The sequence below is a fragment of the Neopsephotus bourkii genome, unplaced genomic scaffold (genome assembly GCF_033783945.1).
Source record: "Neopsephotus bourkii isolate Nb327-2 ecotype Australia unplaced genomic scaffold, CSIRO-AGI_Nbou_v1 NB_463, whole genome shotgun sequence".
NCBI lineage: Eukaryota > Metazoa > Chordata > Aves > Psittaciformes > Psittacidae > Neopsephotus > Neopsephotus bourkii.
The window spans coordinates 1,648,893-1,663,439 of NW_026900965.1; the positions used below are offsets into that span (position 1 = coordinate 1,648,893).

Below are 14,547 nucleotides of genomic sequence, written 5' to 3' on the forward strand. Positions count from 1 at the left end.
ATGCTTGTGCATGGTTTTGGTTGAATGCAAACAGTGTCTACCTGCTTTTAGTAGCAGTGCTTAGGCACTAAGAGTGAGCATAGACAGTAACACCTCTTTAGGAACCCTGCCTCTGCTGTAAATGCCATCCACCAAGGACCTGGAAACACCCTCCAGATACACTGTGTGCTGCTGAGAGCAAGAGGTAACTTCATGCTTTAAAGCTCTGGACACAGAATCTGATTCTAGAGAGAACCATGGGGTTGGTGTTGGTTAAATGTTGAGTCTCTCCAAGTCATCCCTGTCAATGCTATGAATCTGAAGCATTTGTGAATTTGTGACATATTATGCCAATGGTTTAGTTCAATCAACCCCTTTTTCTTACTGACAGGCTCTACTGCTCAGAATTACAGTTTCAAATTGGTGTGGTAGGGTTTTAAAGAACTTAGAGATAGCAGTCATTTGAGCAATGCTTAATTGCAAATTAGCTTGTTGATCAGATTCATTACTCAAGAGAAAAATAACATCTACTTGCTTACTAAAGTGTGAGAATCCAAGTTGAGAAAGTAATTTAAAGAGAACACAAAACTCACCACTACTTGCAGTGAATTGCCATGCTCTCAATTCAGTGGCCAGGCCCCTTGTCCAGGCTCATGGTGATTCATTGAGGCAACGAGGAAAGTGTTTCTTTGCCTCACCAGTGTTGCTTTGCTGCTTCCTTACTTGGGTAATACTCAGTTGTACTGGAGATACTGTAAGTGAAACAGGAAAGAAATATGGGATCTGGACAGCCATTGTTGCTTCTTGCTGCTCGTCCTCCACGTCCTTGGTTGCTGGAGAAGGCTTCTTTCCTTTCTGTATTGCTTTGGAGGAAGCACAACACATCCCCTTCCACTCCATACAAGCCTATAGAAATCTAGCAAATACTCCTCTTGTGCCAAGAACATGTGGAGAACAAAGGGTGAAAGGAATCTCATCATCTGTGGTGCACAAATCAAAAGGTTGTAGGACAACCTGTAGAAAATGTTGTTTCCAGTTCTTGCAGAGCAGCCTTGCAGGCTTGGGTTCATGTACTGCACAGAACCTTACATAGCAAAGCATTTAACCCGGTGCTTAGATGGAAGCACGTGGTTCCATTGCCTTCAATGGGATCTGTGTTTGCTTGGGTGTCCCTCTGGGTTAGGGTTCAGAGGAGGCTCTGGAAGCCTTTTATTAGCACATATTCACTATTTTCTCAACTTCACCCTTCCTTTGCTTTTGGGGAGGTTTTTTGTCAGACAGTTGGTATCACACATTGCACAGATAGAAACCCACTCTGGAATCCAGCCTTTCAACCTGCACTTAGACAATCAGGACAATACAGTCTTCTTAAAAAGGGAGAAAAATCTGTTTAGCATGTTGCTGTTACATGGTACTTGTTGGCCAGTTGGTTGGACCTTATGGAAACATTGCTTGGGTATTAAATTGAGCATCACATACATCTAAGCAGTTGGAAATCAGAAAATTTGAAGTGAAGCTTGGATGCGCAACCCTCTTTTCTTTCTCAGCACTATAAAACACTACTTAAACGATGGCTTTTTTAGTCCTTGAATTATAGATGATCCTATATCTTTTATGGTTTTAAGTGCATATGTACCATCTCTTCATACCATTATGTTTTTGCCTACACATACCACTTTCACTGTGTGCATTACTGGATCCTTTTAGTAGTTAAAGTGTTGTCTCTGCCCTCGCTTGTGTTTGAGCAGCGATCAGACTCAGTATTTGATTTATTTACCTTTTAAATCAGGCTTGTGAAAGCTGAGAAAATTACAACTAAGATGGAAAGGGTTAGCTGGATACCCTGACATCTGTAACCCATCTGAACGGGCTGGAGAGAGTCATCTTCATACTGTGAATTGTAGGAGCACTTAAATCCCAGCAGTATCTGTGTATACTGCAGCACAGAATGACAGATTGGTGGGGGTTCAGGGGACCTTAAAGCTCCTCCAGTTCCATGGGCAGGGACACCTTCCACTAGAGCAGCTTGCTCCAAGCCCTCACATATATGAGGCATGTGGTTCCTCAGGTACCGGCTGCCTCAGTCACTGCTGATTTACATTCCTGTTCTTTTCACCTGTTCAGTGAACAGACACACGCAGAAACACGGAGGGTGTTCCTTAACTTTGCCCTTTGGACTAATGAGGCGCTGGCACAGGGTGCCCAGGGAAGCTGTGGCTGCCCCATCCCTGGCAGTGTTCAAGGCCAGGTTGGACACAGGGGCTTGGAACAAGCTGCTCTAATGGAATGGGCCCCTGCCTGTGGCAGGGGTTGGACCTGGGTGAGCTTTAAGGTCCCTTCAACCCAAACCAGGCTGGGATTCTATGATTTAGAGGACTGTGAGGTGACAGGAACAGGGTTTCCCTCATATTCATGGATGATCCTGCAAAAGGCTCTTCCTGCACCGCATGTCGGCTTTATGCCACAACTGCTTCTGCTGCCAAGAGGTACCCTTTGCCCAGAGAAATTCATGTTTCATGTTTTAAACCCCATGTCTGCTCGCAGAAACTGTTGGCCTGATTTGAATGTTCCAGAAGATTTATAAGAGCAGCCACAAACAAGGAATTGCAGCTAAAATGCCAATGCTGCCAACAGTGGTTGCTTCTGGCACTTTGGAAATGGTTAAAGCTGGGTTTGAGAGTGAGCAGTGTCTGCTGAGGGGTGAGAATAAAGATCTGCAGGACGTGGAGGTTGCTTTTAGCAGAGAAACTGAAACTCTTCATGGCAGAGGAGCATTTCAAAGCATGGACATCAGCTGTAAGGTGGCTGGTTCCTGATGGTGTCACTGGCTGCAGAATGTCATCAGCAGGTGGCATATCTTCACCTTGGCTTGATGACTTCAGGGTGGCTTTTATTGAGGCAATTACGTGGATGTCTCGTGGCTTTATTGCCACACTTCTGGAAGGCCTGAAGTAACCTGATCAGAGGGAAATGACTGCATCCTTATAGACTGTATGGTCACTCAGTTACTTCATCCAGATTGAAGAGGGCTCCCCTGAGAAGGGTATGGAAATTCAGGTGTGTTAGGGGGGCAAGGGAGGTTTAATTCTCTGAAGCTTCAGACCTGCACTGAGCAGAACAACTCCAAACTGTCAAGACTTGGACAAAAGAGAAGAAATAGCTAGCACATGGCCAGTACAAGAGGGCAGATTACACTGTGGGAGTGAGATAGCCCAACAGTATTAAAGCCATGGTTCAACACAGTGTGCTCCAAACACGGAACATGGGGTTTAACTGTGTATGATCACCCTGTCACAGTGTCTCTCAGAGCTGCCTGGCAGGCTCTCAGCTGACACGGCTACACAGACAATCCTCCCTTGCAGTCATTCCATGAAGGGCCATCTTTATAGAATCATAGAATAGTTTGGGTTGGAAAGGACCTTAAGATCATCCAGTTCCAACCCCCCTGCCATGGGCAGGGACACCTCACACTAAACCATCTCACCAAAGGCTTCGTCCAACCTGGCCTTAAACACTGCCAGGGATGGAGCGTTCACAACCTCCCTGGGCAACCCATTCCAGTGCCTCACAACCCTCACAGTAAAGAACTTCCTCCTTATATCCAATCTAAACTTCCCCTGTTTAAGTTTTAACCCATTACCCCTTGTCCTATCACTACAGTCCCTAATGAAGAGACCCTCCCCAGCATCTCTATAGGCCCCCTTCAGATACTGGAAGGCTGCTCTGAGGTCTCCACGCAGCCTTCTCTTCTCCAGGCTGAACAGCCCCAACTTTCTCAGCCGATCTTCATATGGGAGGTGCTCCAGTCCCCTGATCATCCTCGTGGCCTCCTCTGGACTTGTTCCAACAGTTCCATGTCCTTTTTATGTTGAGGACACCAGAACTGCACACAATACTCCAAGTGAGGTCTCACAAGAGCAGAGTAGAGGGGCAGGATCACCTCCTTCAACCTGCTGGTCACGCTCCTTTTGATGCAGCCCAGGATACGGTTGGTTTCTGGGCTGCAAGCGCACACTGAAGCCGGCTCATGTTCATTTTCTCATCGACCAGCACCCCCAAGTCCTTCTCCTTGGGCTGCTCTGAATCTCTTCTCTGCCCAGCCTGTAGCTGTGCCTGGGATTGCTCCGACCCAGGTGCAGGACCTTGCACTTGGCATGGTTAAACTTCATGAGGTTGGCATCAGCCCACCTCACAAGCGTGTCCAGGTCCCTCTGGATGGCATTCCTTCCCTCCAGCGGATCAACCGAACCACACAGCTTGGTGTCATCGGCAAACTTACTGAGGGTGCACTCCATCCCACTGTCCATGTCAGCGACAAAGATGTTGAATATATATCCAAGTGTACCTCGAAACTTCGCATTTCCAGGTTTTGTTCCTGGTTTTGCACTGGAGGCTTTTTCCCTTCGGTACTTGAGAGTGATTTTAAACCTTCACTCCAGTTTACAGAGCTCTTTAATTGGGGATTAAACTGGAATGAGTTAGAATAGTCATAACGTTCTGTCTGGTAATGGAGATACTCATACAGACCATCTGGTTTGGTACCTGTTATGCCTACCTGAACACATCCGAGCTCATAAAAGGTGCTCACGGCTCCCTGCAAAAGGGCAGGAATGAGAGATTCATGCCACGTTAATTAATCTGCCCATATTTTGAGCATCCCGTTGCAAGGGGAGTCTGCAGTTCCTCCTTACTGCCCCAAATTGCAATGCATTGCCATGGCTTTAGGCTTTGAGAAATGTTGTCTCTCCATTAAAATAATTTTCACTTTGGGGTAATTTTAAATAATACCCTTGGATTGCTGAGGGAATTTCTGAGGAAAATCAGTGAGGGCCTTTACACTGGAGGCAGCAAGTGCAAGAAACCTTGCATGTCAGTGGGAGGTGGATGTTGCAGGACAGCTGTCAATCAGCTGGCACTTCCTTGGGGTGTTCCGATACCATCACTGCATCTCGGGCACCTCTTAAAGGAAACAGCTGGAAATGCGTTTTCAGGCAAGCCCTTTGCCCTGGTTAGAACTGGGAAAGTGGAGGAAACGTTTCTGTCTTTCCCTGCCCCAGTGTCAGTCTGTGCAGGGAATGGTAGTTGGTTAGCGTGGGTCTTGCTTCTTTCTTGCAAAAACTACTTTACAAACATGAAAAGAGGAGCAGCCTTTTGTGAAAGTGTGTACATCAATGTGTGATGATGATGATGCTCATTTCACAAAGGGAGCAACTAAAAATCTGATCTAAATTAAGCTGTTTATGCAGTGCCATTTCAGCTCAACTTGCAGGAAGGAGAACGTTCTAGAAGCTGTTCAAATAGCTCTTTAGTTAGTCTGAGTGTAGTCTCCCTCTGTATAGACAGAGCGTAGCAGTGCAGGAACAAGCAGGGAGTTCATCGTGTTTTCACCCAGGTTACAGTAAATCAACCAGACCAGTTGATTTAGAAAGGAATAAATTAAAAATGGGGCTTTTGGCCCCATCGTGGCTGGAATGTAGAGAAGGGGAGACTGGAATGATTATGCCTGGGCTTCTGCATTAAAAATGATTTAATAGCAGCTAATGGTCGAGATGAGAATCGCCTGCCCTCTGCTGTAGAGCGAAACGAAGTCTAGCAGACAAAAGGGAAAGCACTGCTTTCAGAGCAGGCACGTTTTCTCTCTGTGCTCTCAGTGGGGAATGGTTTGATTTCTTCTTCAGTCACACTGGTTTTACAGGTACGTACAGGGGTAGGGAGCTGCTGTTTGAGGGAGGCTGGTACAGAGATGTCATCACGCAGCCGCAGCTCTGTGCATGTTCACATGGCAGCAGCAGTGTCTATGAAATAGAGGCTGTCGTTAGTTGATGATAAATCTTTTAACCTCCCCCCCCCTCAGGCCTGAGCTCCATAAGAGCCCATGGAGTTTCCTGAGCTGTGCTGGGTGCAAGGCCATGGTGCTTCCACAGCATGAGCATCGAGCACTGTGGAGGGGTGGCTCCTGCTCCCGCCTCAGACTGATGAGCAGCAGAGCTGGCTCTTGTTCCCACTGCCTGTGTGGGAAGAGCAGAAAGGCCACAGCTGTCTGTGCACGTCAGAGGCTGTGCATGTTTGCAAATCGTCTAAATATTAGGGAGGAACCAAGTGGAGTTTGGAGGCCGCAAGATGGGATGAAAGCTTCATTGACAAACACACAGAAAGCAGCCCCACAATATTAACAGAAATGCCTTCAGTCTCCCCTGACTCAGTGTGTGCTCCTGAAACAGCTTTTCTTCTGGCTTCAGACTAGTAGGAAAAACTGTCCCTGAATTACATTATGGGAATAACAAAGAAACTGCTCTGAGTTTTGTGATGTTGGGTGTAAATCATCCTTTTAGGTCAGTGCATCTTTGTTTTCTGAAGAGAAGTTACAAAATCAGAAGCTGTTTATCACGTGTACTTTTGGCATATTCTTGTTTTATTGTCTAGTCATTGCTGTATAAATAACCTCCTCATTAAGGCATTAGATATATTCAAACAGGTTACAGGATACCCCTCTTACTAATCAGTGATGGTTGCTGGGCCCAACGCTTTTGTTTCCAACAGGGAACGTGTCGAAAATACAAGTCGTCCTGGAGAGACACAAGTGATGATCCAAAACCTGATGCCAGAAACGGTTTATGTGTTTCGAGTTGTGGCTCAGAACAAGCATGGCCCTGGGGAGAGCTCAGCACCACTGAAGGTGGCAACTCAGCCTGAGGGTACGTGCTAAATACCTGGAGTCTTCCTGACTTTGGCATCCATGGTGTGGTGGTGGTGGTGGCTTTCTCATTCCTGATGTTTCCCAGAATGAGTAGGTACTCTTAAAAGCTGTATTTGCAGCCATCAACTTGCAGACCATAGTTTCAAACTGATATTCCAAGTTGATGAGCTTACATGATTTATTCTCACCATTCAGAAGAACTGGTAGGAAATTCCTTGTTAAATTACCTACATTTTCTGTTACAAGAACCTTTAAATGGTCATTAACTGAAAAAGGGGACAATGGGAAAACTTTAAGCAAACGTGAAGTCTGTCATTTGTTAGAATCGGTCAGGATAAATGGAATCTGACCCTGGGAGCAGGATCTCCTTCAGAAATTGGGTCTCACCTTAAGTGCCCCAATGAATCTGTGTGAAATGTGAATAAATACACATCTTTTTACCTTAACTGGTAGTGGAGTTGAGGCTAAAACAATGAGCCACTGCAGGTGGTGATGGTTCACCCGGTGACGAGCAGAGTTTCACACTTGCGTTTCAGTTCAGCTTCCTGGTCCGGCACCCAACATCCGAGCGTTGGCCACTTCCCCCACCTCCGTTACTGTGACCTGGGAAACGCCGCTGTCAGGCAATGGTGAAATCCAGAACTACAAACTCTACTACATGGAGAAGGGGCAGGACACTGAGCAGGTACGGAGCCCGGCCCTTCCTGTAGGATGTATAATGCTGGGAACAGCCTTTTTCCTTTTAGTGCACTTTTACCTTAAATTCCTAAACGCAGCTAGTGTTCATCTCCCTGATGGGCTGAATCCTTTGGCCTAAACCAAGGAAATGTTAAAAATGAAAAATCCAGCATGAAATGTCTTGGAATTAAACTTATTTAGATACTCACCAGCATAGAGTAGCTTTTGGGGGAAGTCCATCATATCATGAGAGGAGAACGCAAATATTCATGAAAACCATCTTCACTCTGGTTCAGACAGTGCAAAGGATGCTTATGGTTTTGTAGTAAAATAGTTTAACTCCAGATTTTTAGCAAGATCCTTAGTCTGATCTGTTCTTACTATTCAAGCTCCTTGTTTTAATGATGGATATTTTGATAGTGTGGAGCATCTTACTGATTAAATTTCTACTGGGAGGATCCAGTGTGTTCTGTAGGAGTACAGGCTGCCACCTGGGAATAAACAGAGCTTTGGGAGGATTAATCCCAGCCATTTAATTTCCTTCTGATGGCGAATGAGTATGATCCCAGCTTTAAAAAGCTACAGGAAGAATATTTTTGTTTGTTTTCAAGATAAGTTTTGACATCTGTTTTAAATAGGAATGTTATATTCCTCAGGTAAAATGAGGAATGTTCTACTCCTGCATCCCACTGTTGAGCACATAGTGAGAACTGTTACTAACAGGCAGGTTTGCCAGGTGACCTGAAGAATTGCTTTACTCAGACTCGTAAGGCATGTCTAACAGTGATGATTCTGACCTCACGTGTGTGCTTCCTTATGCACAGGATGTTGATGTAGCAGGACTGTCCTACACCATTAACGGCTTAAAGAAGTACACAGAGTACAGTTTCCGTGTGGTAGCGTACAACAAGCACGGCCCCGGTGTCTCCACCCAGGATGTGGTTGTGCGAACGCTGTCGGATGGTGAGCTGCTTTATTCCTGCTCTTTTCCTTCACGGGAATTATCCAGTCATTTCCTTCGAGTGAATTTTTAACCAGACTTTGTTCATTGCTGCCCTGTTTTATTAAAAAGGTCCTTGTTGCATATGGCCATACATGGTTGAAAGCTCCCCTGGAGGCTTTCCAAATCGGGTGAAGGAAGATTACTGTACCTGCAAAAGTACCAGGTGTTCTGCTTATGAAACAACGGTGTCCTTCATCTCAACATCAGGAGCTTATTTCATGGGTTATTGAGTCTACAGAGTATTAAAAGCAGTCAGAAAACCAACTGTATTGAATGCAAGGACTCCAAATTATTTGTCAGGTTCTGCAGTATTTTTACACATGAGCGGAGTTCTGCTTTTGGAGTGGTTTTGTTTAATTGTGATCATATGGGAAGAAGTTGTGTGTCTTTGTTTAGACACTATTAAATCCATTGCATACAATAATGGAAGAGAAAGTGAGGCAGATAAAGAGGTGACATGAGCAACTGTAGGTCTGTGGTCAACTGTGGAATGATCCGAGTTCGTGTTAACTTTTATGGATAAGTTGACCCCTGTATGAGAGCAGTCAGTGCAAAAGTGAGCCTAGCCTGGGATCCTCTCACGAGATGTGACCCAAACCAGAACAGATGAGCTGAGAGCTGCATTGTCCCACATTGTCTGTGCCTGAGTTTGTTTCTGTGGGACTTCCTGACCCTGCAGTGGTTTCTGTGTATTTACTAATTCAGCTGCTCTTGTATGAAACCCTTTCAGCATGCTCTCTAATCCACATCAGCTTTTACCATGCACAACATCAAACACACAAAGATCTACCAGTGAACTTACTGTGAAACCCACCCGTTTGTCTGTTCTGAACCTGCTGTGTTTTAGTGTCCATCAGGCCTCTCTGACCTGCTCATTTCATAGACCTTTGCTGTGTTCTCCCTCATTCATCCCTCTTTCCCAGATTCCCAAGTCACAGACATGGTTAGCCATTTCTTCCCTGGAGCCATTTCAGCCTCCAGTGCCCTTCCCTGCCTTCTGCCATGGTTTCTTTTCTCCTTTGCTTTTAAAAGAGGGGAGTAAGATTGTATCAAAGATGCAAGTGTGTAATGACCAGCATTTCCCTGGTTCTTGGCTCATTCTGAGCACTGAGTTTGCTCAGAATCTTGGTGGAATTGGTCTGCTGAGAGCTGTTGTTTTGCACGTAGAGGTGGGATCTTTTTTCGCATGTGCAGAACGTTACCTACTGTGAACTTCCTCTCTCACTTTAATATCCAGGCACGAAACGTGCTGAGGTCTTTCTGCAGTTCTTTACCATCAGACCTTGTCTGCACTTACCTCGGTCACCTCACTGCTCATCCCCTTTCATCACTTCCCAGTGTGTTGAGCCACAGAGGTGTCGGTGCATTCCATGGTGCACCTCCACAGGTCATCACCGTTGACGTTCCCACCTGTCCTTTCCTTTCTTTGAACCAGTTGTTTGCTCAGGCAAGGACTTCTCTCCTATCCCCTTCCCAAAGAGCTCTCCAGAGGTTTGCAGTGCAGGATTTCCCTGTAAGAAGTGACAAGTATGTATTATTGCTCCATGTATCTGGGAATTTCACACTTATTGTAGCTTCAGTTTATTTGCCTGCTACAGGTTTCTGACTTCCACCTGAAGCTTCTCAAATGGAGCCCTTTTTAAATCCCGCACTGAAGTTGCCACCTCCCACTCTCAAGGTAACTTGTGAGAGGTTACAGATTTGTCATGGAGCCATTCTGTTCCCAAGTTCCTTGTGGAATCCTGGATGGATAGCAGCTAACCCTGGCACATGCTCCTGGTCCGTCTGACTTGTCTGTAATCCCTTGTGTTGGCATTTCTGTTTGAGAGATCCTGCAGGTCCCTTCTAAAGGGTAATTATGGAGCCTCTCCTCTTCCTTTCACTCAGTACAAACACAAACAAGATAGATGTGTGGCCTTACCTCTTCCTTTATTTGCCATACCCTGACCATTCACTAGCTCTACAATTTCCCTAAAGGGCTTCCAGCTCCTTAGTTTGAAGAAGAGTTTGTTATTACTTGTGATGTCACTGTCAAGTTTTTCTGAAGTTCTTTCTGGCCCAACTTCGGTTTTCAGATTTACCCAACAGAAATGGCTTTCCTAAAGCTTTCTGAAGGATGTCATCGTGCTGCTTACAGCCTTACAACCATGCTGCTCTCCCCCTTCAATCTCAAATCCTTCCAATGAATGATGCATGTTTTCTTCTGTGTTCCCTTTCTGTGGTGTCTGTAAGCACTCTCCGTGTCTCCTGCAGGGATTTCTTTCTGACCTTCCTTTAGGTTCTATTTAAGAAGCTTCCGCATTCTTGTGTAGGTTTTTACTACTGATCTGTTAGTGCTTTGTTGCAGTGTAACCCTTTTAGGTATTACAATGTGAACCACAGTTTGCGTGCTGCATATAAGCATCACCTCTCTTCTCACCATCCTCCTGATCTATGGGAAGCAGTTGTGTGTTACAGCTACAAACGTGATCCCTGTGTCACACCCTGAGCAAGGACATTGTCTTATGGGTTATCACAGCTCTCTGAGCCATCAGCACGTCATGGCCCTCCGGCCTTGGGTCACCTGTGTACAACGTACCAGATGAGGTCAGGCCTTTCCTGTCGAAGTGTGGGCTATCTTAGAATCATAGAATAGCCAGGAATGGAAAGGACCTTGACCATAGAACATCCATTTCAGTTGTTAAACTCTTCATGTGGTCTGAGTCTAAGCTTACCTTGACATAAAATGAGCTGTGCACATGGCGAGATACATGTGTGTGAGTACACCTATGTGCATGTATCCTTTCCTGTGTCCTGCTGATTGTCCTCTTACCACATTTGCCATATAGATTAATTATTAATTATTAATCACTTCTTGGGAAACTTGAGCTTTTTCTTAAGGTTGCTCTGAAAGTAGGCACCAACCATGTAAAACAAACAGCAAAAAAAGCTTAACCTTATTTTCTTCTCTTAACCTGTGTGACTTTTTAAAGGCCATAGCAGTTAATCCCTTGTCTGTTCATTTCATACTCTATTCATTGGACAAGAGAGAAGGAAAACCAGATTCTTGTTGTCTTCCTTTTAGCTGTGGGATAGTGGAAGACAAGTATTTAGAATCATAGAACCATAGAATAGAAAGGACTTTAAGAACATCCAGTTCCAACCCCCTGCCATGGGCAGGGACACCTCACACTAAACCATCTCACCCAAGACTCCATCCAGCCTGGCCTTGAACACTGCCAGGGATGGAGCATTCACTTCCTTGGGCAACCCATTCCAGTGCCTTAGCACCCTAACAGTAAAGAACTTCTTCCTTATATTCAATCTAAACTTCCCCTGTTCCAGTTTGAACCCATCACCCCTTGTCCTTTCACTACAGTCCATGATGAAGAGTCCCTGCCTGCCATACTTGTATTTATTTAGCTCCACCACAGTGTACCTTTCACTTTCTGCACTGGGGGGGTGGTTTCTTAGGCATTGCTGTAGCTGGGGTGAGTTATTTGGGCAGTACATAATTCAGACTGGAACAGCCTTTGTCCTGTGAGCTACATCCCGGTCCTCGTACTCTGCTGCAGCCTCAGGGACCCTTATCTCTGCCTTTGAGGCCATTTTGTGACTCTGAAGTGCTGTGACAGGACTTCTGTGCTCTCAGGTTCCCGTTCACATTGCCTGTTGTCTAACGGAGTTTCACCGTTGTGACCAGTGAGTTGCTACAGCTAGCAAAGGACTAACAAAGAGTCCAAGTTTCAAAGCAGAAACTGCCTTTGTGATGCGCTTTACCCTTTGGTAACACAGGGATGAGCTGACCCTGAGCTTTTCCTGTTACAGAAAATCATGATCACAGAATCCATGGCTGGAATTTTACATGGGGGTTCTCAGAATCAAGCATGAATATTAAAGATTTGATTTAGAACAGAACAGAATGTAATCTCTTTTCTTAGAGTTTATGGGAAGTACCTTTAAACAGAAACCATTTGTTATTTAGATACCTTTAGTGAGTAGAGACCTGAATAAGAAGTGAGTTTGTTCTTGGACAAACAAGGATACAGAAGCCTCTAAGCCAGTCAGTGCATGTCATAAAGTACCTGGTTGTATATTGTAGTTCTTACACAGTGTCTTAAACCAGAATGGTTTGTACTTTCACAATGACTGATAGCAGAGAGCATTTGTGTATGAAAATACAGAACTTGGTACAATACGTGGCAAGTTTGGAGTTGTAATTCCATGAATGTTTCTAGTCCCCAGTGCTCCGCCACAGAATCTGACGTTGGAGGTCCGCAATTCCAAGGTAAGATGAGGAGAATCTCCTCTTTGTAAGGGGTAAATAAAAGCTTGGGAGGACTTAGATTTACCAAATCTGGGGTCTTTTTTTCTACTGTGCTGCTTTTCAGCTGTTTGCATAGGAGAATATCTGAACGTGGTGCTTGAAGCCCTAGAAACTCCAGTCCCATTGTGGATTGTATGTATGGAACGCAGTGAAGCCCATGACAATGCACCAGGGCACGGAGGCTAATTATGAAATAGGTTTTATCAGGCACAGGGGCCAGAAGCACCACGGCTCAAACATGTTCCTGTTGATTAACTATTGCTTAACGTTGTAGTGTCCTGGGCATTTTAAAGAGGAAGATTATGAATGGAGATTCTTTAAAAAGCCTTTTCTGACAACTCCCAAGTATCTTCTTTACCACCTGTATGACTAAAACTGAATAACTTCATGCCCATAAACTACAGGTCAGGTAACTTGTACCCTTTAGAGAAAATACCAGTTCTTAGTAAACCCTATCTTAAGGTAACCTGAAGGAAATGAAGGGGAAACCCAAGGGGGTTGTTTGTATCGGAATGTCTAACAGGATCGAATGCTTTGAGGTGAACTTCTGTAGGCACGTCTATGACCTGGGTGGCTGCTGAATCATAGGGGTTTATTTGCTACGTACCAGTTCTGCTTTACTACATGAAAATGCAGTACTTTGTCCTGTGTCTCATGAACTCTTGGCACTAGGGTAGTTTCTGTGGCTGTGTGGGGGGTGATGACATTGTAATGACCTTCTGCCTTCCACAGAGCATCATGCTTCACTGGCAGCCTCCTCCTGCAGGGACACACAGTGGGCAAATCACTGGCTACAAGATCCGCTACCGTAAGGTGTCCCGCAAGAGTGACGTAACAGAGAGCATCGGTGGGACCCAGCTCTATCAGCTCATTGAAGGTGAGCCATCATTGCCAGTTTGTTAGCACAAGGGGGGGTTAGGTGCCTTTAGTGGGCTCAGGCTGAGGTGTTTACACAGGGTTCTTACCTTGGAGGAAAGCTGAAAACACTTCAAATGAGAGTGTATAGGTTATGGGGTAGTGTGGGATGGCAATGACCAGTATGTAGACCAGGAGGAAGGCTTCATTTGGATCTTGTTCAGTCTCTGTAAATGAACAGTTGGTCCAAAGAGAAGGAATTGTGCCTCTGCAGAAAATGAATATGCACTTTTTAACAAGATGTTTTGATTTGTTTTCAGAAACTCCAGCTGTGACTCAGGAAGTTTTGGTTTTCTCACAGAGCAGGAGTTGATCTGTGCTTGTAACTAGAGTGTACTTTTGCCAGCAGCAAAGCCTGTTGAAGATGTTCCATATATCAAATTCTAAGTGCATTTTCATACTGCTTTCATTATTGACTATACACTCTTCCATACAGGAAACAAACTGTCTGCATAGTTTATACTCTTCACCTGGGTTTAGTTATGGAGTGGGTGGTTCTGTACTTGAACTAATAGGCTGGGATTAAAGCAAGACACAAACAGTACCTCACAGGCTTTTCCAGTGGCCCACAGGAACAGTGCAGTGTCACAACCCTGGGTGTCTCCAGTTGAGCTCTTGCACCCTGTGGTCAGAGCTGCAGTGTGGGAACTACCGTTTCTGTTCTTGACCTCCTGTTATGCTCCAATGGCACCAGTGGGGTGGAAGGCAGTTGGAATTCCTGGTTTGCTATCTTGGGTACTCTTTGTCTCTAAGGTCTTGAACGAGGCACAGAATACAGCTTCCGAGTAGCTGCCCTGACTGTCAATGGTACCGGACCAGCGACCGACTGGGTGTCAGCAGAAACATTTGAGAGTGATTTGGATGGTAAGATCTGGAGTGTACCCATATTTGTAACGTCAAAACCGTTAGAATTCATGGGCAGGACATGAATTTTATTGCCTTTTTCAAGTTTGATTGTCATTATTAAAG

The 14,547-nt window shown here is 45.1% G+C and overlaps 1 protein-coding gene across 12 annotated transcripts in view; it reads left to right on the forward strand.

Moving 5' to 3' along the window:
* NEO1 (neogenin 1) overlaps positions 1-14,547 on the forward strand; it is a 186,144-nt gene that overhangs the window by 138,824 nt on the left and 32,773 nt on the right. For all 12 annotated transcript variants that reach the window (XM_061349925.1, XM_061349928.1, XM_061349932.1 and 9 more), the window contains exons 9-14: positions 6,520-6,674; positions 7,213-7,361; positions 8,179-8,317; positions 12,575-12,624; positions 13,396-13,540; positions 14,332-14,442. In XM_061349925.1, coding sequence (XP_061205909.1) covers positions 6,520-6,674; positions 7,213-7,361; positions 8,179-8,317; positions 12,575-12,624; positions 13,396-13,540; positions 14,332-14,442 — 749 coding nt within the window. The remainder of the gene's footprint in view (positions 1-6,519; positions 6,675-7,212; positions 7,362-8,178; positions 8,318-12,574; positions 12,625-13,395; positions 13,541-14,331; positions 14,443-14,547) is intronic.